General features: G+C 39.4%; 1 protein-coding gene across 3 annotated transcripts in view; it reads right to left on the reverse strand.

The window, feature by feature from the left end:
• Positions 1-23,292, reverse strand: part of MKLN1 (muskelin 1) — a 512,658-nt gene that overhangs the window by 177,190 nt on the left and 312,176 nt on the right. For all 3 annotated transcript variants that reach the window (XM_053716396.1, XM_053716397.1, XM_053716398.1), the window contains one exon: positions 1,552-1,664. In XM_053716396.1, coding sequence (XP_053572371.1) covers positions 1,552-1,664 — 113 coding nt within the window. The remainder of the gene's footprint in view (positions 1-1,551; positions 1,665-23,292) is intronic.

Raw genomic sequence — 23,292 nt, forward strand, 5'->3', positions numbered from 1 at the left:
ACAGATGATCCTAAGAAATCCACCACGAGAGAGAGTTTCTTGTCAACTGGTCCAGATTTATCTTCTGAGACAGATCTAAATGGTCTCTATTCCATTGTTTGAGCATGCATAATTGCAGAGCTCTCCAATGGAATCGTGCAAAGGGAATGATGTCCATGGAAGCAACCATCAGACCAATTACCTCCATACATTGAGCCATTGATGGCCGAACAGTAGACTGTAGAGAAAGGCAAGAGGAGAGAAGTTTAGATTTCCTGACCTACGAAAAATCGTCATAGACAGGGAATCTATGATGGTCCCTAAGAAACAAACCCTTGTAGCTGGAACAAGGGAACTCTTCTCCAGATTCAGTTTACATCCGTGGGAACATAGAAAAAAGACAACAAGATCTCTGTATGAGAGTTTTCTTGTTGAAACCAATATGTCGTCCAGATAAAACGCCACTGCAATTCCCTGAGACCTGACAACTGCCAAGAGAGCACCCAGAAACTTTGAGAAGATTCTGGGAGCTGTGACAAGGCCTACCGGTAGAGCAACAAACTGAAAGTGCTTGTCCTGAAAAGCAAATCTCAGGAACTGGTGATCCCTGTGAATGGGAACAATTAGATAGGCATCCTTCAGATCTATGGTCGTCATGAACTGACCCTCTTGGACCAACGGAAGAATGGAATGAATGGTCTCCATTTTGAAGGACAGAACCCTGAGAAACTTGTTTAGACTTTTTAAGTCTAAAATGGGTCAAAAAGTTCCCTCTTTTTTGGGAACCACAAACAGATTTGAATAAAATCCTAGACCCTGTTCTCTTACTGGAACAATCACTCCCAATGAGGAGAGGTCCTAAACACACTTTAATAATGCCTCTTAACCTGATCCGCAGATAACCTTGAGATGAGAAATCTGCCCTTGGGATTCTATTTTGTAACCCTGCCCAAGAAAGAAGACAGAGTAACCAACCCTGACTTTCTATGAAGGGGTAGCAATAATGTTAGAAATAAAGCAAATACAACCTCACTGTTTTCTAACTGCTAATAGCCACCATTACTCTTAGTAAAGAGATTGACATAAACACAGCATAGCCCCCTAATCCTTGCTTGTAGGGAAAAGTACCCATAAAAGGATTAAATATGTTCAGACACCGTCTTCGCACATCCTCCATTGACAAAGGCAAAGAGAATGACTGGGGATTATGGGTAAGGGAAGTTACACTTAACAGCTTTGCTGGGGTGCTCTTTGCCTCCTCCTGCTGGACAGAAGTTGAATATCCCACTAGTAATTGGAATGACGACGTGGACTCTCCATGCCATAGGAAAGCAAATTTAGCCTTCAAACATTGGGGTATATGGTTATGTTCTACAGCAAAGAAAGGCCATCAAGGGTCTTGAATTAATTGTTAAAAGTAAAATTAAACAAAATTTATGTTCTATTTAAAAAAACAAAAAAAACATTGAATTGTCTGATTATTTACCACTCTGATTACAGAAGGCAATGTATTGCATAGAATGCTATAAATTAATACAACTTTCTATTGTTGCTTCATGGGTAATAACTTGCCTCTTTCTCTGTATCTCTGGATATACAAATCCAGTGGTTTTCTCTGACACTGTAGGCCCAGAAGTCAGCCAGGTCCTGCGTACCATCCCAGCCACCAAATAAATACACAGTCTCTAAAAAGAAAAATTGTAACTTATTAAAAATTCAGAGAAAAATAAAGTTGTTGGTTTTCACATGTATGCAATGAATATACACTACAAAATATAATTTTCAACCAGATAGCAAAAGAGGAAAGTATAAGCCAGTCTCTCTAAACAAAAAAACTGCAAAATGGATTCAACTGAATATTTCTTTAGAATATCAGGAAAAATAAAGATGTTAGTACCAGACAGTCAAATGCAGGGGGGAGGGGGATTGTTCTTTATCCTAGAGTTAGTCTTTTTATATTAAAAATCAATAAAATGCACAATGTACGCATATAAAGACTTTTACTTTTGTGGCTTCAATTCAATTTTAATTGTTTAGCTTAGTTTGACATAGTATGTTCGTCTAGGGGCTGCTTCTGCCCATTAACTCAGTAAAACAGGTGTCTTGACATTTTACACTATGCTAGATTTGAAGAATCCCCAGCATAGAAGCAATGTGTTCAGAGCATAACATTAAACACTTAATAAAAACGAGATAGAATGATGCATTCAAAGAAAATATTAGTCTGAGAATAAAAACAGAATTTATGCTTACCTGATAAATTACTTTCTCCAACGGTGTGTCCGGTCCACGGCGTCATCCTTACTTGTGGGAATATATCTTCCCCAACAGGAAATGGCAAAGAGTCCCAGCAAAGCTGGCCATATAGTCGCTCCCAGGCTCCGCCCACCCCAGTCATTCGACCGACGGACAGGAGGAAAAAATAGGAGAAACCATATGGTGTCGTGGTGACTGTAGTTAGAGAAAATAATTCATCGGACCTGATTAAAAAACCAGGGCGGGCCGTGGACCGGACACACCGTTGGAGTAACTAATTTATCAGGTAAGCATAAATTCTGTTTTCTCCAACATTGGTGTGTCCGGTCCACGGCGTCATCCTTACTTGTGGGAACCAATACCAAAGCTTTAGGACACGGATGAAGGGAGGGAGCAAATCAGGTCACCTAAACGGAAGGCACCACGGCTTGCAAAACCTTTCTCCCAAAAATAGCCTCCGAAGAAGCAAAAGTATCAAATTTGTAAAATTTGGCAAAAGTGTGCAGTGAAGACCAAGTCGCTGCCTTACATATCTGATCAACAGAAGCCTCGTTCTTGAAGGCCCATGTGGAAGCTACAGCCCTAGTGGAGTGAGCTGTGATTCTTTCAGGAGGCTGCCGTCCGGCAGTCTCATAAGCCAATCGGATGATGCTTTTTAGCCAAAAAGAAAGAGAGGTAGAAGTTGCTTTTTGACCTCTCCTTTTACCAGAATAGACAACAAACAGAGAAGAAGTTTGTCTGAAGTCTTTCGTAGCTTCTAAGTAGAATTTTAGAGCACGGACTACATCTAAATTGTGTAGCAAACGTTCCTTCTTTGAAACTGGATTCGGACACAAAGAAGGTACAACTATCTCCTGATTAATATTTTTGTTGGAAACAACCTTTGGTAGAAAACCAGGCTTAGTAGGCAAAACAACCTTATCTGAATGGAACACCAGATAGGGTGGAGTACATTGTAGAGCAGATAACTCAAACTCTTCTAGCAGAAGAAATAGCAACCAAAAACAAAACTTTCCAAGATAACAACTTAATATCTACGGAATGTAAAGGTTCAAACGGAACCCCTTGAAGAACTGAAAGAACTAGATTTAAACTCCAGGGAGGAGTCAAAGGTCTGTAAACAGGCTTGATCCGAACCAAAGCCTGAACAAATGCTTGAACATCTGGCACAACTGCCAGTCGTTTGTGCAGTAGGACAGATAAAGCAGAAATCTGTCCCTTTAGAGAACTTGCAGATAATCCTTTATCCTAACCTTCTTGTAGAAAGGAAAGAATCCTAGGAATCTTTATCTTATTCCATGGGAATCCCTTGGATTCACACCAGCAGATATATCTTTTCCATATTTTATGGTAAATCTTTCTAGTTACCGGTTTTCTGGCTTGAACCAGAGTATCTATCACGGAATCTGAAAACCCACGCTTTGATAGACAAGCGTTCAATCTCAAAGCCGTCAGCTGGAGGTAGACCAGATTTGGATGTTCGAATGGACCCTGAACAAGAAGGTCCTGTCTCAAAGGTAGCTTCCATGGTGGAACCGATGACATATTCACCAGGTCTGCATACCAAGTCCTGCGTGGCCACGCAGGAACTATCAAGATCACCGAGGCCCTCTCCTGTTTGATCCTGGCTACCAGCCTTGGAATGAGAGGAAACAGTGGAAACACATAAGCTAGGTTGAAGGTCCAAGGCGCTACTAGTGCATCCACTAGAGTCGCCTTGGGATCCCTGGATCTGGACCCGTATCAAGGAACCTTGAAGTTCTGACGGGACGCCATCAGATCCATATCTGGAATGCCCCATAGTTGCGTCAACTGGGCAAAGATCTCCAGGTGGAGTTCCCACTCCCCCGGATGGAAAGTCTGACGACTCAAATAATCCGCTTCCCAGTTTTCCACACCTGGAATGTGGATCGCAGATAGGTGGCATGAGTGATTCTCCGCCTATTGTATTATTTTGGTCACTTCTTTCATCGCCAGGGAACTCCTTGTTCCCCCCTGATGATTGAGATACGCAACCGTCGTCATGTTGTCTGATTGGAATCTTATGAATCTGGCCTTTGCTAGCTGAGGCCAAGCCTTGAGAGCATTGAATATCGCTCTCAGTTCCAGAATGTTTATCGGGAGAAGAGACTCTTCCCGAGACCACAGTCCCTGAGCTTTCAGGGATTCCCAGACCGCGCCCCAGCCCACTAGGCTGGCGTCGGTCATGACGATGACCCACTCTGGACTGCGGAAGCTCATTCCCTGGGATAGGTGATCCTGGGTTAGCCACCAACGGAGTGAGTCTCTGGTCTTCTGATCTACTTGAATCACTGGAGACAAGCCTGTATAATCCCCATTCCACTGTTTCAGCATGCACAGTTGTAATGGTCTTAGATGAATTTGCGCAAAAGGAACTATGTCCATTGCTGCAACCATCAATCCTACTACTTCCATGCACTGAGCTACGGAAGGACGAGGAATAGAATGAAGAGCATGACAAGCGTTTTGACTTTCTGACATCTGTCAAGAAAATCCTCATTTCTAAGGAATCTATTATTGTTCCCAAGAAGGGAACTCTTGTCGACGGAGACAGGGAACTTTTTTCTATGTTCACCTTCCATCCGTGAGATCTGAGAAAGGCCAGAACGATGTCTGAGTGAGCCGTTGCCTTTGAAAGAGATGACACTTGTACTAGAATGTCGTCCAAGTACAGTACTACTGCAATGCCCCTCGGTCTTAGAAACGCTAGAAGGGATCCGAGTACCTTTGTGAAAATCCTTGGAGAAGTGGCTAACCCGAATGGGAGAGCCACAAACTGGTAATTGTTTGTCCAGAAAGGCGAACCTTAGGAACTGATGATGTTCCTTGTGGATAGGGATATGTAGATACGCATCCTTTAGATCCACGGTAGTCATAAATTGACCCTCCTGAATTGTGGGTAGAATCGTTCGAATGGTTTCCATCTTGAACAATGGTACTCTGAGAAATTTGTTTAGGATCTTTAGATCCAGGATTGGTCTGAAAGTTCCCTCTTTTTTGGGAACCACAAACAGATTTGAGTAAAATCCCATTCCTTGTTCCGCCGTTAGAACTGGGTGTATCACTCCCATCTTTAACAGGTCTTCTACACAATGTAAGAATGCCTGTCTCTTTATTTGGTTTGAGGATAAGTGAGACATGTGGAACCTTCCCCTTGGGGGTAGTTCCTTGAATTCCAGAAGATAACCCTGAGAAACTATTTCTAGCGTCCAGGGATCCTGAACATCTCTTGCCCAAGCCTGAGCAAAGAGAGAGAGTCTGCCCCCCACTAGATACGGTCCCGGATTGGGGGCTACTCCTTCATGCTGTTTTGTTAGCAGCGGCAGGCTTCTTGGCCTGCTTACCCTTGTTCCAGCCTTGCATCGGTTTCCAGGCTGGTTTGGTCTGTGAGGTATTACCCTCTTGTTTAGAGGATGCAGAATTAAAGCCCGGTCCGTTCCTGAAATTACGAAAGGAACGAAAATTAGACTTATTCTTGGCTTTGAAAGGCCTATCTTGTGGGAGGGCGTGGCCCTTTCCCCCAGTGATGTCTGAGATAATCTCTTTCAATTCTGGCCCGAAGAGAGTTTTACCCTTGAAGGGGATATTAAGCAATTTTGTCTTGGATGATACATCCGCTAACCAAGACTTTATCCAAAGCGCTCTGCGCGCCACAATTGCAAACCCTGAATTTTTCGCCGCTAATCTAGCTATTTGCAAAGCGGCATCTAAAATAAAAGAGTTAGCCAACTTAAGTGCGTGAACTCTGTCCATAACCTCCTCATATGGAGTCTCTCTACTGAGCGACTTTTCTAGTTCCTCGAACCAGAACCACGCTGCTGTAGTGACAGGAACAATGAACGAAATGGGTTGAAGAAGGTAACCTTGCTGTATAAAAATCTTTTTAAGCAAACCCTCCAATTTTTTATCCATAGGATCTTTGAAAGCACAATTATCCTCGATAGGAATAATAGTGCGCTTGTTTAGAGTAGAAACTGCCCCCTCGACCTTAGGGACTGTCTGCCATAAGTCCTTTCTGGGGTCGACCATAGGAAATAATTTCTTAAATATAGGAGGGGGAACAAAAGGTATGCCGGGCTTCTCCCATTCCTTATTCACTATGTCCGCCACCCGCTTGGGTATAGGAAAAGCGTCGGGGTGCACCGGAACATCTAGGAACTTGTCCATTTTGCATAATTTTTCTGGAATGACCAGGTTGTCACAATCATCCACAGTAGATAACACCTCCTTAAGCAGTGCGCGGAGATGTTCTAATTTAAATTTAAATGTCACAACATCAGGTTCAGCCTGTTGGGAAATTTTTCCTGAATCTGAAATTTCCCCATCTAACAAAACCTCCCTCATGGCCCCTTCAGATTGGTGTGAGGGTATGACAGAACAATTATCATCAGCGCCCTCCTGCTCTTCAGTGTTTAAAACAGAGCAATCGCGCTTTCTCTGATATGCAGGCATTTTGGATAAAATACTTGCTATGGAGTTATCCATTACAGCCGTCAATTGTTGCATGGTAATAAGCATTGGCGCGCTAGAAGTACTAGGTGCCTCCTGCGTGGGCAAAACTGGTGTAGACACAGAAGGAGATGATGTAGAACCATGTCTACTCCCTTCATCTGATGAATCATCTTGGGCAACTTCATTATCTGTGACAGTACTGTCCTTACTTTGTTTGTACGCTTTAGCACAATTATCACATAATTTAGAAGGGGGAGACACATTGACTTTCATACATATAGAACATAGCTTATCTGAAGGCACAGACATGTTAAACAGGCTTAAACTTGTCAGTAAAACACAAAAACCGTTTTAAATCAAAACCGTTACTGTCTCTTTAAATTTTAAACAGAGCACACTTTATTACTGAATATGTGAAAAAATATGAATGAATTGTTCAAAATTTACCAAAATTTCACCACAGTGTCTTAAAGCATTAAAAGTATTGCACACCAACTTTCAGAGCTTTAACCCTTAAAATAACGAAACCGGAGCCGGTTACAGTTTTAACCCCTCTACAGTCCCAGCTACAGCCTTTGCTGCGACTCTACCAAACCCAGAGGGGAATACGATACCAAATGACGCCTTTTAGGAACTTTTCCAACTATTTTCAGGTCCTCACACATGCATCTGCATGTCTTGCTCTCAAAAACAACTGCGCAGTAATGGCGCGAAAATGAGGCTCAGCCTAAAACTGGGAAGGCCCTTCCTGACTGGAAAAGGTGTCTAACAGTGCCTGACGTTAAAAAACGTTACCCAAGTTTATAAATGTGAAATACCAGCATAAACATGTATAAAATGCCCAAATAAAGCAATCGATTTTGCCCATAAAAGTGTCTACCAGTTTTATAGCCCATATTAAGCCCTTTATTCTGCTTGAGACTAAGAAAATGGCTTACCGGTCCCCATGAGGGGAAATGACAGCCTTCCAGCATTACACAGTCTTGTTAGAAATATGGCTAGTCATACCTTAAGCAGAAAAGTCTGCTAACTGTTTCCCCCAACTGAAGTTACTTCATCTCAACAGTCTTATGTGGAAACAGCAAAGGATTTTAGTTACTGTCTGCTAAAATCATCTTCCTCTCACAAACAGAATTCTTCATCTCTTTCTGTTTCAGAGTAAATAGTACATACCAGCACTATTTTAAAATAACAAACTCTTGATAGTAGAATAAAAAAACTACAACTAAACACCACATACTCTTAACCATCTCCGTGGAGATGTTGCCTGTGCAACGGCAAAGAGAATGACTGGGGTGGGCGGAGCCTGGGAGGGACTATATGGCCAGCTTTGCTGGGACTCTTTGCCATTTCCTGTTGGGAAAGAGATATTCCCACAAGTAAGGATGACGCCGTGGACCGGACACACCAATGTTGGAGAAATGTAGATTTATTTTTTAATGTTTCATTCGCTGTTTAAATATTGACAAAATAAGTGTAAAGTTATAGTTTCTATAAAACAATGGGATCTGCCATGTTGTAACTTAGGTTTCTCTCTGCTGTAGCCAATTAGGGACAGTTATAAATTTGTCACTAGAGTCTGCGCCCAATGGCTGTGTTGAATACAAGAGTGTTCTGCACTTCCATTTCTAACAGGAAATTTCAGGATAATGGGCACAACTTAAACAATGAAAGTATATTGCAGTTTTTTTTTTTTTTTTTAACAATATATGCAATTATTTTATATAATACCATCTCAAAGTGTTTAATGACCCTTTGAATACAATGTACACTATTATTTAACATATAATGGGGGATTACATGTAATTATGTGCTTGCTTTATGTGTAATTAAGCTCTAAAAAAAAAATTATCTTCAATTCCCTCCAGATAATCCTAAAAGAATACTGCATACGTGTGTATACTGCAAATTACCTGAATGGAGATAAGTTCCAGGAGCACACTGACGTTGCTTATATTACATATGTATGTAATGTTAAGTCACTGTACTTTTAATTTGTAAATACATAAATACTGAGTCCAAGTTAATCACATTTAATTGTAAAAAAAACATGCAGAGAAGATTCTAGGTGTGATCCATGTAGTAAATCATTAATCAGGTAAACATAAAATAAGATACTTATGCTCTGATATGGTAACTGGTTCATTAACAGTAATTAGCCTTCCTGAAAGGCTTAGCTCCACTACTGTTCTCACTGATGAGATGGAATCTTTGTGCACATAAATTCTCACAGCTCATAAACTCCGGTCACCACAACAGAATCATTCAAATGAGATTTTAGAGAAAGGGAAACTGGCAGAGATCGCATCCGACGGGACACTGGCCAAAATGCCAACATCCACCCTGCCAAGGGCTTTGTTGGAATTTGTGTGCAATGCCAACATACAGAGGCAGAGAATACATGTTGTCTAGCAAACAAATACATTGGGAAGAAATTAAAACAACTCTATTTCAAGAGGCAGCTACAATATTAACTGAAAACAAATTCTTTTAAAGAAAAATTAAGAGAGTCTCAAGATGGAGCAATAAAAATGACAGTTGTAATTATGGATATTTTGTCCTTATTAGGCCGTGAGCAACAGTGTCACAAATCAGTTGTGCATAAAAAAACAATTTATGTAAGAACCAGATAAATTAATTTCTTTAATGGTGGCAAGAGTCCATGAGCTAGTGACGTATGGGATATACATTCCTACCAGGAGGGGTCAAAGTTTCCCAAACATCAAATGCCTATAAATACACCTCCCACCTCGCTCATACCTCAGTTTAACGTATAGCAAAGTTAGTGAGGTGTTAAATGGGTAAAAGCATAAAAAAGAGGAACAGGATAAAGTGCTTTAAATAATAAAATCATAACCCCAAAAAAACATAATTTATGTAAGAACTTACCTGATAAATTCATTTCTTTCATATTTGCAAGAGTCCATGAGCTAGTGACGTATGGGATATACATTCCTACCAGGAGGGGCAAAGTTTCCCAAACCTCAAAATGCCTATAAATACACCCCTCACCACACCCACAAATCAGTTTAACGCATAGCCAAGAAGTGGGGTGATAAGAAAAAAAGTGCGAAGCATAAATATAAGGAATTGGAATAATTGTGCTTTATACAAAAAAATCATAACCACCACAAAAAGAGTGGGCCTCATGGACTCTTGCTAATATGAAAGAAATGAATTTATCAGGTAAGTTCTTACATAAAACATAATTTATGTAAGAACTTACCTGATAAATTAATTTCTTTCATATTAGCAAGAGTCCATGAGCTAGTGACGTATGGGATATACATTCCTACCAGGAGGGGCAAAGTTTCCCAAACCGCAAAATGCCTATAAATACACCCCTCACCACACCCACAAATCAGTTTAACGAATAGCCAAGAAGTGGGGTGATAAGAAAAAAAGTGCGAAGCATAAATATAAGGAATTGGAATAATTGTGCTTTATACAAAAAAATTAATTTATCAGGTAAGTTCTTACATAAATTATGTTTTCTTTCATGTAATTAGCAAGAGTCCATGAGCTAGTGACGTATGGGATAATGACTACCCAAGATGTGGATCTTCCACGCAAGAGTCACTAGAGAGGGAGGGATAAAATAAAGACAGCCAATTCCGCTGAAAAAAATCCACACCCAAAAATAAAGTTTAAATCTTATAAAGAAAAAAAACTGAAAATATAAGCAGAAGATTCAAACTGAAACAGCTGCCTGAAGTACTTTTCTACCAAAGACAGCTTCAGAAGAAGAAAACACATCAAAATGGTAGAATTTAGTAAAAGTATGCAAAGAAGACCAAGTTGCTGCTTTGCAAATCTGATCAACCGAAGCTTCATTCCGAAACGCCCAGGAAGTAGAAACTGACCTAGTAGAATGAGCTGTAATCCTTTGAGGCGGAGTTTTACCTGACTCGACATAAGCATGATGAATTAAAGATTTCAACCAAGATGCCAAAGAAATGGCAGAGGCCTTCTGACCTTTCCTAGAACCAGAAAAGATAATAGACTAGAAGTCTTACGGAAATTCTTAGTAGCTTCAACATAATATTTCAAAGCTCTAACTACATCCAAAGAATGCAATGATTTCTCCTTAGAATTCTTAGGATTAGGACATAATAAAGGAACCACAATTTCTCTACTAATGTTGTTGGAATTCACAACCTTAAGTAAAAATTTAAAAGAAGTTAGCAACACCGCCTTATCCTGGTGAAAAATCAGAAAAGGAGAATCACAAGAAAGAGCAGATAATTCAGAAAAACTCTTCTGGCAGAAGAGATGGCCAAAAGGAACAAAACTTTCCAAGAAAGTAATTTAATGTCCAATGAATGCATAGGTTCAAACGGAGGAGCTTGAAGAGCCCTCAGAACCAAATTCAAACTCCAAGGAGGAGAAATTGACTTAATGACAGGTTTTATACGAACCAAAGCTTGTACAAAACAATGAATATCAGGAAGATTAGCAATCTTTCTGTGAAAAAGAACAGAAAGAGCAGAGATTTGTCCTTTCAAGGAACTTGCAGACAAACCTTTATCCAAACCATCCTGAAGAAACTGTAAAATTCTCGGAATTCTAAAAGAATGCCAGGAAAAATGATGAGAAAGACACCAAGAAATATAAGTCTTCCAGACTCTATAATATATCTCCCTAGATACAGATTTACAAGCCTGTAACATAGTATTAATCACAGAGTCAGAGAAACCTCTTTGACTAAGAATCAAGCGTTCAATCTCCATACCTTTAAATTTAAGGATTTGAGATCCTGATGGAAAAAAGGACCTTGCGACAGAAGGTCAGGTCTTAACGGAAGAGTCCACGGTTGGCAAGAGGCCATCCGGACAAGATCCGCATACCAAAACCTGTGAGGCCATGCTGGAGCTACCAGCAAAACAAACGAGCATTCCTTCAGAATCTTGGAGATTACTCTTGGAAGAAGAACTAGAGGCGGAAAGATATAGGCAGGATGATACTTCCAAGGAAGTGACAATGCATCCACTGCTACCGCTTGAGGATCCCTGGATCTGGACAGATACCTGGGAAGTTTCTTGTTTAGATGAGAGGCCATCAAATCTATTTCTGGAAGTCCCCACATTTGAACAATCTGAAGAAATACCTCTGGGTGAAGAGACCATTCGCCCGGATGTAACGTTTGGCAACTGAGATAATCCGCTTCCCAATTGTCTATACCTGGGATATGAACCGCAGAAACTAGACAGAAGCTGGATTCCGCCCATACCAGAATTCGATTCTCTCTTTAGAAGAGGCCAAGACTGAAGAGCTCTGAAAATTGCACGGAGTTCCAAAATATTGATCGGTAATCTCACCTCCTGAGATTCCCAAACCCCTTGTGCTGTCAGATACCCCCACACAGCTCCCCAACCTGTAAGACTTGCATCTGTTGAAATTACAGTCCAGGTCGGAAGAACAAAAGAAGCCCCCTGAACTAAACGATGGTGATCTGTCCACCACGTCAGAGAGTGTCGAACAATCGGTTTTAAAGATATTAATTGAGATATCTTTGTGTAATCCCTGCACCACTGGTTCAGCATACAGAGCTGAAGAGGCCGCATGTGAAAACGAGCAAAGGGGATCGCGTCCGATGCAGCAGTCATAAGACCTAGAATTTCCATGCATAAGGCTACCGAAGGGAATGATTGTGACTGAAGGTTTCGACAAGCTGATATCAATTTTAGACGTCTCTTGTCTGTCAAAGATAGAGTCATGGACACTGAATCTATTTGGAAACATAAAAAGGTTACCTGTGTCTGAGGAATCAATGAACTTTTTGGTAAATTGATCCTCCAACCATGATGTTGAAGAAACAACACAAGTCGACTCGTATCAGATTCTGCTAAATGTGAAGACTGAGCAAGTACCAAGATATCTTTTCCAAAAAGACAAAGAAGACTCTCACAAAGATGTGGATATCTCCTGAAAGTATGCACATATAAGCACTCTTAGCCTAGACTTTGAGGCAGTTTATCCAGACCGGGTAAAAATAAAATATAACTTTTATTATGAATTGCACTTAAAATAAGGGTAACACACAAATTAAAATCGACACTAACACTTTCATGTGATTAGACTATATATATTCTCTTGGGTGGAAGACTGTAATATCAAAGGCCTGAAATATTTATCTTTGTACCCCCAGAGTAATACTATTTTGGCTGTGCTATACTTAGACAAATGGGTCCCACAACAACGTGTATGTTAAATCAATCTTATAACATACATTCTCTATATAATTATTTGGGTAATAATTATATAGAGAATGTATGTTATAAGATTGATTTAACATACACGTTGTTGTGGGACCCATTTGTCTAAGTATAGCACAGCCAAAATAGTATTACTCTGGGGGTACAAAGATAAATATTTCAGGCCTTTGATATTACAGTCTTCCACCCAAGAGAACATATATAGTCTAATCACATGAAAGTGTTAGTGTCGATTTTAATTTGTGTGTTACCCTTATTTTAAGTGCAATTCATAATAAAAGTTATATTTTATTTTTACCCGGTCTGGATAAACTGCCTCAAAGTCTAGGCTAAGAGTGCTTATATGTGCATACTTTCAGGAGATATCCACATCTTTGTGAGAGTCTTCTTTGTCTTTTTGGAAAATTTATTTTTATGCATTTAGCACCATTCCCTACATAATATAAACTTCACAAATTAACAAATATTGAGTTTAGAATTATACAATAACAGGGAAATAGCCCGTGTGGTGCCTTTGTTCGTGTGTCGTAACATAAGTACCAAGATATCGTCCAAATAAGGAAATACCACAATACCCTGTTCTCTGATTACAGACAGAAGGGCACCGAGAACCTTCGTAAAAATTCTTGGAGCTGTAGCTAGGCCAAACGGCAGAGCCACAAACTGGTAATGCTTGTCTAGGAAAGAGAATCTCAGAAACTGATAGTGATCTGGATGAATCGGAATATGCAGATATGCATCCTGTAAATCTAATGTAGACATATAATGCCCTTGCAGAACAAAAGGCAGGATAGTCCTTACAGTTACCATTTTGAATGTTGGTATCCTTACATAACGATTCAATATTTTTAGATCCAGAACTGGTCTGAAGGAATTCTCCTCCTTTGGTACAATGAAGAGATTTGAATAAAACCCCAGTCCCTGTTCCAGAACTGGAACTGGCATAATTACTCCAGCCAACTCTAGATCTGAAACACATTTCAGAAATGCTTGAGCCTTCGCTGGGTTTACTGGGACACGGGAAAGAAAAAATCTCTTTGCAGGAGGCCTTATCTTGAAGCCAATTCTGTACCCTTCTGAAACAATGTTCTGAATCCAAAGATTGTGAACGGAATTGATCCAAATTTCTTTGAAAAATCGTAATCTGCCCCCTACCAGCTGAGCTGGAATGGGGGCCGCACCTTCATGTGGACTTAGGAGCTGGCTTTGATTTTCTAAAAGGCTTGGATTTATTCCAGACTGGAGATGGTTTCCAAACTGATACCGCTCCTGAGGATGAAGGATCAGGTTTTTGTTCCTTGTTGTGACGAAAGGAACGAAAACGATTATTAGACCTAAATTTACCTTTAGATTTTTTATCCTGTGGTAAAAAAGTTCCTTTCCCTCCAGTAACAGTTGAGATAATAGAATCCAACTGAGAACCAAACAATTTATTACCCTGGAAAGAAAGGGAAAGCAGAGTAGACTTAGAAGACATATCAGCATTCCAAGTTTTAAGCCATAAAGCTCTTCTAGCTAAAATAGCTAGAGACATATACCTGACATCAACTCTAATGATATCAAAGATGGCATCACAAATAAAATTATTAGCATGTTGAAGAAGAATAATAATGCTATGAGAATTATGATCTGTTACTTGTTGCGCTAAAGCTTCTAACCAAAAAGTTGAAGCTGCAGCAACATCCGCTAAAGATATAGCAGGTCTAAGAAGATTACCTGAACACAAGTAAGCTTTTCTTAGAAAGGATTCAATTTTCCTATCTAAAGGATCCTTAAAGGAAGTACCATCTGCCGTAGGAATAGTAGTACGCTTAGCAAGAGTAGAGACAGCCCCATCAACCTTAGGGATTTTGTCCCAAAACTCTAATCTGTCAGATGGCACAGGATATAATTGCTTAAAACGTTTAGAAGGAGTAAATGAATTACCCAAATTATTCCATTCCCTGGAAATTACTTCAGAAATAGCACTAGGGACAGGAAAAACTTCTGGAATAACTACAGGAGATTTAAAAACCTTATCTAAATGTTTAGATTTAGTATCAAGAGGACCAGAATCCTCAATTTCTAATGTAATTAGGACTTCTTTAAGTAAAGAACGAATAAATTCCATTTTAAATAAATATGAAGATTTATCAGCATCAACCTCTGAGACAGAATCCTCTGAACCAGAGGAACCATTATCAGAATCAGAATGATGATGTTCATTTAAAAATTCATCTGAAAAATGAGAAGTTTTAAAAGACTTTTTACGTTTACTAGAAGGAGGAATAACAGACATAGCCTTCTTAATGGATTTAGAAACAAAATCTCTTATGTTATCAGGAACACTGAGTATTAGATGTTGACGGAACAGCAACAGGTAATGTAACAGTACGAAAGGAAATATTATCTGCATTAACAAGTTTGTCATGACAAACAGTACAAACAACAGCTGGAGGAACAGATACCATAAGTTTACAGCAGATACACTTAGCTTTGGTAGCTCCAGCACCAGGCAGCGATTTTCCAGAAGTATCTTCTGACTCAGTTTCATTGTGGGACATCTTGCAATATGTAATAGAAAAAAACAACATATAAAGCAAAATTGATCAAATTCCTTAAATGACAGTTTCAGGAATGGGAGAAAAATGCCAGTAAACAAGCTTCTAGCAACCAGAAGCAATAAATGAGACTTAAATAATGTGGAGACAATAGTGACGCCCATATTTTTTTAGCGCCAAAAATGACGCCCACATTATTTGGCGCCTAAATGCTTTTGGCGCCAAAAATGACGCCACATCCGGAACGCCGACACTTTTGGCGCAAAAGAACGTCAAAAATGACGAAACTTCCGGCGACACGTATGACGCCGGAAACAGAAAAAAAAATTTGCGCCAAAAAAGTCCACGCCAAGAATGACGCAATAAAATGAAGCATTTTCAGCCCCCGCGAGCCTAACAGCCCACAGTGAAAAAGTCAAATTTTAAGGTAAGAAAAAAATTGATTTATTCATATGCATTATCCCAAATATGAAACTGACAGTCTGAAATAAGGAATGTTGAACATCCTGAGTCAAGGCAAATAAATGTTTGAATACATATATTTAGAACTTTATAAAAAAGTGCCCAACCATAGCTTAGAGTGTCACAGAAAATAAGACTTACTTACCCCAGGACACTCATCTACATGTTGTAGAAAGCCAAACCAGTACTGAAACGAAAATCAGCAGAGGTAATGGTATATAAATAAGAGTATATCGTCGATCTGAAAAGGGAGGTAAGAGATGAATCTCTACGACCGATAACAGAGAACCTATGGTTTAGACCCCGTAGAAGGAGATCAATGAATTCAAATAGGCAATACTCTCCTCACATCCCTCTGACATTCACTGCACGCTGAGAGGAAAACCGGGCTCCAACCTGCTGCGGAGCGCATATCAACGTAGAATCTAGCACAAACTTACTTCACCACCTCCATAGGAGGCAAAGTTTGTAAAACTGATTTGTGGGTGTGGTGAGGGGTGTATTTATAGGCATTTTGAGGTTTGGGAAACTTTGCCCCTCCTGGTAGGAATGTATATCCCATACGTCACTAGCTCATGGACTCTTGCTAATTACATGAAAGAAATTATGTTTTCTTTCATGTAATTAGCAAGAGTCCATGAGCTAGTGACGTATGGGATAATGACTACCCAAGATGTGGATCTTCCACGCAAGAGTCACTAGAGAGGGAGGGATAAAATAAAGACAGCCAAATCCGCTGAAAATAATCCACACCCAAAATAAAGTTTAAATCTTATAATGAAAAAAACTGAAATTATAAGCAGAAGAATCAGACTGAAACAGCTGCCTGAAGTACTTTTCTACCAAAAACTGCTTCAGAAGAAGAAAACGCATCAAAATGGTAGAATTTAGTAAAAGTATGCAAAGAAGACCAAGCTGCTGCTTTGCAAATCTGATCAACCGAAGCTTCATTCCTAAACGCCCAGGAAGTAGAAACTGACCTAGTAGAATGAGCTGTAATCCTTTGAGGCTGAGTTTTAACCGACTCGACATAAGCATGATGAATTAAAGATTTCAACCAAGATGCCAAAGAAATGGCAGAGGCCTTCTGACCTTTCCTAGAACCGGAAAAGATAACAAATAGACTAGAAGTCTTTCGGAAATTCTTAGCTTCAACATAATATTTCAAAGCTCTAACTACATCCAAAGAATGCAATGATCTCTCCTTAGAATTCTTAGGATTAGGACACAATGAAGGAACCACAATTTCTCTACCAATGTTGTTGGAATTCACAACTTTAGGTAAAAATTTAAAAGAAGTTTGCAACACTGCCTTATCCTGATGAAAAATCAGAAAAGGAGACTCACAAGAAAGAGCAGATAATTCCGAAACTCTTCTAGCAGAAGAGATGGCCAAAAGAAACAAAACTTTCCAAGAAAGTAATTTAATGTCCAGTGAATGCATAGGTTTAAACGGAGGAGCTTGAAGAGACCCCAGAACCAAATTCAAACTCCAAGGAGGAGAAATTGATTTAATAACAGGTTTCATACGAACCAAAGCTTGTACAAAACAATGAATATCAGGAAGATTAGCAATCTTTCTGTGAAAAAGAACAGAAAGAGCAGAGATTTGTCCTTTCAAGGAACTTGCAGACAAACCTTTATCCAAACCATCCTGAAGAAACTGTAAAATTCTCGGAATTCTAAAAGAATGCCAGGAAAAATTATGAGAAAGACACCAAGAAATGTAAGTCTTCCAAACTTGATAATATATCTTCCTAGATACAGATTTACGAGCCTGTAACATAGTATTAATCACAGAGTCAGAGAAACCTCATTGACTAAGAATCAAGCGTTCAATCTCCATACCTTCAAATTTAAGGATTTGAGATCCTGATGGAAAAAAGGACCTTGTGACAAAAGGTCTGGTCTTAACGGAAGAGTCCACGGTTGGCAAGAGGCCATCCGGACAAGATCCGCATACCAAAACCTGTGAGGCCATGCCGGAGCCACCAGCAGAACAAACGAGCATTCCTTCAGAATCTTGGAGATTACTCTTGGAAGAAGAACTAGAGGCGGAAAGATATAGGCAGGATGATACTTCCAAGGAAGTGACAATGCATCCACTGCTTCCGCCTGAGGATCCCTGGATCTGGACAGATACCTGGGAAGTTTCTTGTTTAGATAAGAAGCCATCAGATCTATTTCTGGAAGTCCCCACATTTGAACAATCTGAAGAAATACCTCTGGGTGAAGAGACCATTCGCCCGGATGTAACGTTTGGCGACTGAGATAATCCGCTTCCCAATTGTCTATACCTGGGATATGAACCGCAGAAATTAGACAGGAGCTGGATTCCGCCCATACCAGTATTCGAGATACTTCTTTCATAGCCAGAGGACTGTGAGTCCCTCCTTGATGATTGATATATGCCACAGTTGTGACATTGTCTGTCTGAAAACAAATGAACGATTCTCTCTTTAGAAGAGGCCAAGACAGAAGAGACCCCCAAACAGCTCCCAAACCTGTCAGACTTGCATCTGTTGAAATTACAGTCCAGGTTGGAAGAACAAAAGAAGCCCCCTGAACTAAACGATGGTGATCTGTCCACCACGTCAGAGAGTGTCGTACAATCAGTTTTAAAGATATCATTTGAGATATCTTTGTGTAATCCCTGCACCACTGGTTCAGCATACAGAGCTGAAGAGGTCGCATATGAAAACGACCAAAGGGGATCGCGTCCGATGCAGCCGTCATAAGACCTAGAATTTCCATGCATAAGGCTACCGAAGGGAATAATTGAGACTGAAGGTTTCGACAAGCTGAAATCAATTTTCGACGTCTCTTGTGTGTCAGAGACAGAGTCATGGACACTGAATCTATCTGGAAACCTAAAAAGGTTACCCTTGTCTGAGAAATCAATGAACTTTTCGGTAAATTGATCCTCCAACCATGATCTTGAAGAAACAATACAAGTCGATTCGTATGAGATTCTGCTAAATGTGAAGACTGAGCAAGTACCAAGATATCGTCCAAATAAGGAAATACCACAATACCCTGTTCTCTGATTACAGACAGAAGGGCACCGAGAACCTTTGTAAAAATCCTTGGAGCTGTTGCTAGGCCAAACGGCAGAGCCACAAACTGGTAATGCTTGTCTAGGAAAGAGAATCTCAGAAACTGAAAGTGATCTGGATGAATCTGAATATGCAGATATGCATCCTGTAAATCTATTGTGGACATATAATGCCCTTGCTGAACAAAAGGCAGGAAAGTCCTTATAGTTACCATTTTGAATGTTGGTATCCTTACATAACGATTCAATATTTTTAAATCCAGAACTGGTCTGAAGGAATTCTCCTTCTTTGGTACAATGAAGAGATTTGAATAAAACCCCAGTCCCTGTTCCAGAACTGGAACTGGCATAATTACTCCAGCCAACTCTAGATCTGAAACACATTTCAGAAATGCTTGAGCCTTCGCTGGATTTACTGGGACACGGGAAAGAAAAAAATCTTTTTGCAGGAGGCCTTATCTTGAAGCCAATTCTGTACCCTTCTGAAACAATGTTCTGAATCCAAAGATTGTGAATTGAATTGATCCAAATTTCTTTGAAAAATCGTAATCTGCCCCCTACCAGCTGGGCTGGAATGAGGGCCGCACCTTCATGTGGACTTTGGAGCTGGCTTTGGTTTTCTAAAAGGCTTGGATTTATTCCAGACTGGAGATGGTTTCCAAACTGATACCGCTCCTGTGGGTGAAGGATCAGGCTTTTGTTCCTTATTGTGACGAAAGGAACGAAAACGATTATTAGACCTAAATTTACGTTTAGATTTTTTATCCTGTGGTAAAAAAGTTCCTTTCCCTCCAGTAACAGTTGAGATAATAGAATCCAACTGTGAACCAAATAATTTATTACCCTGGAAAGAAAGGGAAAGCAAAGTTGACTTAGAAGACATATCCGCATTCCAAGTTTTTAGCCATAAAGCTCTTCTAGCTAAAATGGCTAGAGACATATGCCTGACATCAACCCTAATGATATCAAAGATGGCATCACAAATAAAGTTATTAGCATGTTGAAGAAGATTAACAATGCTATGAGAATGTTACTTGTTGCGCTAAAGCTTCTAACCAAAAAGTTGAAGCTGCAGCAACATCCGCTAAAGATATAGCAGGTCTAAGAAGATTACCTGAACATAAGTAAGCTTTTCTTAGAAAGGATTCAATTTTCCTATCTAAAGGATCCTTAAAGGAAGTACTATCTGCCGTAGGAATAGTAGTACGTTTAGCAAGAGTAGAGATAGCCCCATCAACCATAGGGATTTTGTCCAAAAACTCTAATCCGTCAGATGGCACAGGATATAATTGCTTAAAACGTTTAGAAGGAGTAAAAGAATTACCCAAATTATTCCATTCCCTGGAGATTACTTCAGAAATAGCATCAGGGACAGGAAAAACTTCTGGAATAACTACAGGAGATTTAAAAACCTTATTTAAACGTTTAGATTTAGTATCAAGAGGACCAGAATCCTCTATTTCTAATGCAATTAAGACTTCTTTAAGTAAAGAACGAATAAATTCCATTTTGAATAAATATGAAGATTTATCAGCATCAACCTCTGAAACAGAATCCTCTGAACCAGAGGAATCATTATCAGAACGATGATGTTCATTTAAAAAATGATCTGAAATATGAGAAGTTTTAAAAGACCTTTTACGTTTACTAGAAGGAGGAATAACAGACATAGCCTTCTTAATGGATTTAGAAACAAAATCTCTTACGTTAACAGGAACACTCTGAGTATTAGATGTTGAAGGAACAACAACAGGTAATGTAACATTACTAAAGGAAATATTATCTGCATTAAAAAGTTTGTCATGACATTCATTACAAACAACAGCTGGAGGAACAGATACCACAAGTTTACAGCAAATACACTTAACTTTGGTAGACCCAGCACTAGGCAGCAATTTTCCAGAAGTATCTTCTGACTCAGGGTCAATCTGGGACATCTTGCAATATGTAATAGAAAAAACAACATATAAAGCAAAATTGATCAAATTCCTTAAAAAAATGCCAGTGAACAAGCTTCTAGCAACCAGAAGCAATAAACAATGAGACTTAAATAATGTGGAGACAATAGTGACGCCCATATTTTTTAGCGCCAAAAAAAGACGCCCACATTATTTGGCGCCTAAATGCTTTTGGCGCCAAAAATGACGCCACATCCGGAACGCCGACACTTTTGGCGCAAAAAAACCGTCAAAAATGACGCAACTTCCGGCGACACGTATGACGCCGGAAACAAAGAAAAAAAATTTGCGCCAAAAAAGTCCGCGCCAAGAATGACGCAATAAAATGAAGCATTTTCAGCCCCCGCGAGCCTAACAGCCCACAGGGAAAAAGTCAAATTTTAAGGTAAGAAAAAAAAAAAAAAAAAAAATTGATTTATTCATATGCATTATCCCAAATATGAAACTGACTGTCTGAAATAAGGAACGTTGAACATCCTGAATCAAGGCAAATAAATGTTTGAACACATATATTTAGAACTTTATATAAAAGTGCCCAACCATAGCTTAGAGTGTCACAGAAAATAAGACTTACTTACCCCAGGACACTCATCTACATGTAGTAGAAAGCCAAACCAGTACTGAAACGAGAATCAGTAGAGGTAATGGTATATATAAGAGTATATCGTCGATCTGAAAAGGGAGGTAAGAGATGAATCTCTACGACCGATAACAGAGAACCTATGAAATAGACCCCGTAGAAGGAGATCATTGAATTCAAATAGGCAATACTCTCTTCACATCCCTCTGACATTCACTGCACGCTGAGAGGAAAACCGGGCTCCAACCTGCTGCGGAGCGCATATCAACGTAGAATCTAGCACAAACTTACTTCACCACCTCCATAGGAGGCAAAGTTTGTAAAACTGATTTGTGGGTGTGGTGAGGGGTGTATTTATAGGCATTTTGAGGTTTGGGAAACTTTGCCCCTCCTGGTAGGAATGTATATCCCATACGTCACTAGCTCATGGACTCTTGCTAATTACATGAAAGAAATTGGGTGGGTCTCATGGAATTTTGCCACCATGAAAGAAATGAATCAGGTAAGTTCTTACATAAATTATGTTTTCTTTCATATAGGTGGCAAGAGTTCATGAGCTAGTGACGTATAGGATATAATACCCAAAGGGGAAGTCCACGAGTCACTAGAGAGGGATAAAATAAAAACAGCTATTTCCGCTGAGAAATTAAATCCAAAAAATAATTAAGCTTTCTTTAAAAAAAAAATATCAAATCATAGGCACTAGAATCTAACAAACAGTTGCCTGAAGAACCTTTCTACCAAAAGCTGCTTCCGAAGAAGCAAACACATCAAAATGGTAAAATTTAGTAAAAGTATACAAAGAAGACCAAGTTGTTGCTTTGCAAATTTGATCAACCGAAGCTTCATTCTTGAAAGCCCAAGATGTGACGACTGATCTAGTAGAATGAGCTGTAATTTGCTGATGCGGAGACTGCCCTGCCTCCAAATAAGCTTTGTGAATCAAAAGCTTCAACCAAGATGCCAAGAAAATGGCAGAGGCTTTCTGACCTTTTCTGGAACCAGATAAAATAACAAATGGACCAGAAGTCTTTCTGAAATCTTTAGTTGCCTCAACATATTTCAAAGCTCTTACCACATCCAAAGAATGTAAAGACCTTTCAAGAGTATTCTTAGGATTAGGACACAAGGAAGGAACAATAATTTCCCTATTGATGATGTTAGAATTCACAACTTTAGGTAAAAATTTAAACAAGTCCGCAAAACCACTTTATCTGGATGAAAAATCAGATAAGGAGACTCACAAGAGAGAGCAGACAATTCAGAAACTCTTCTAGCAGAAAAGACAGTCAAAAGAAATAACACTTTCCAAAAAAGTAGTTTAATATCCAAAGAATGCATAGGCTCAAAAGGAGAAGCCTGCAAAATCTTTAAAACCAAATTGAGACTCGGAGGATAAATTGATTTAGTAACAGGTTTGATACGAATCATAGCCTGAACAAAACATTGAATATTAGGAAGCTTAGCAATCTTTCTAAGAAATAAGAAAGAAAGAGCAGAGATTTCTCCTTTTAAAGTATTTGTAGACAAACCTTTATCCAAACCATCCTGAAGAAACTGTAGAATCCTAGGAATTCTAAAAGAATACCAAGAATAATCATGAGTGGAACACCATGAAATATATGTTTTCCAACCCCTATGATAAATCTTCCTTGAAACAGACTTACAAGCTGTATCATAGTGTTAATTACCGAGTCAGAGAAACCTCTATGACTAAGAATTAAGCATTCAATTTCCATGCCCTTCCAAGCAAAAGGGGCAGACCTTCTGCCCC

The sequence above is a fragment of the Bombina bombina genome, chromosome 6 (assembly GCF_027579735.1).
Source record: "Bombina bombina isolate aBomBom1 chromosome 6, aBomBom1.pri, whole genome shotgun sequence".
Taxonomy (NCBI): Eukaryota; Metazoa; Chordata; class Amphibia; order Anura; family Bombinatoridae; genus Bombina; species Bombina bombina.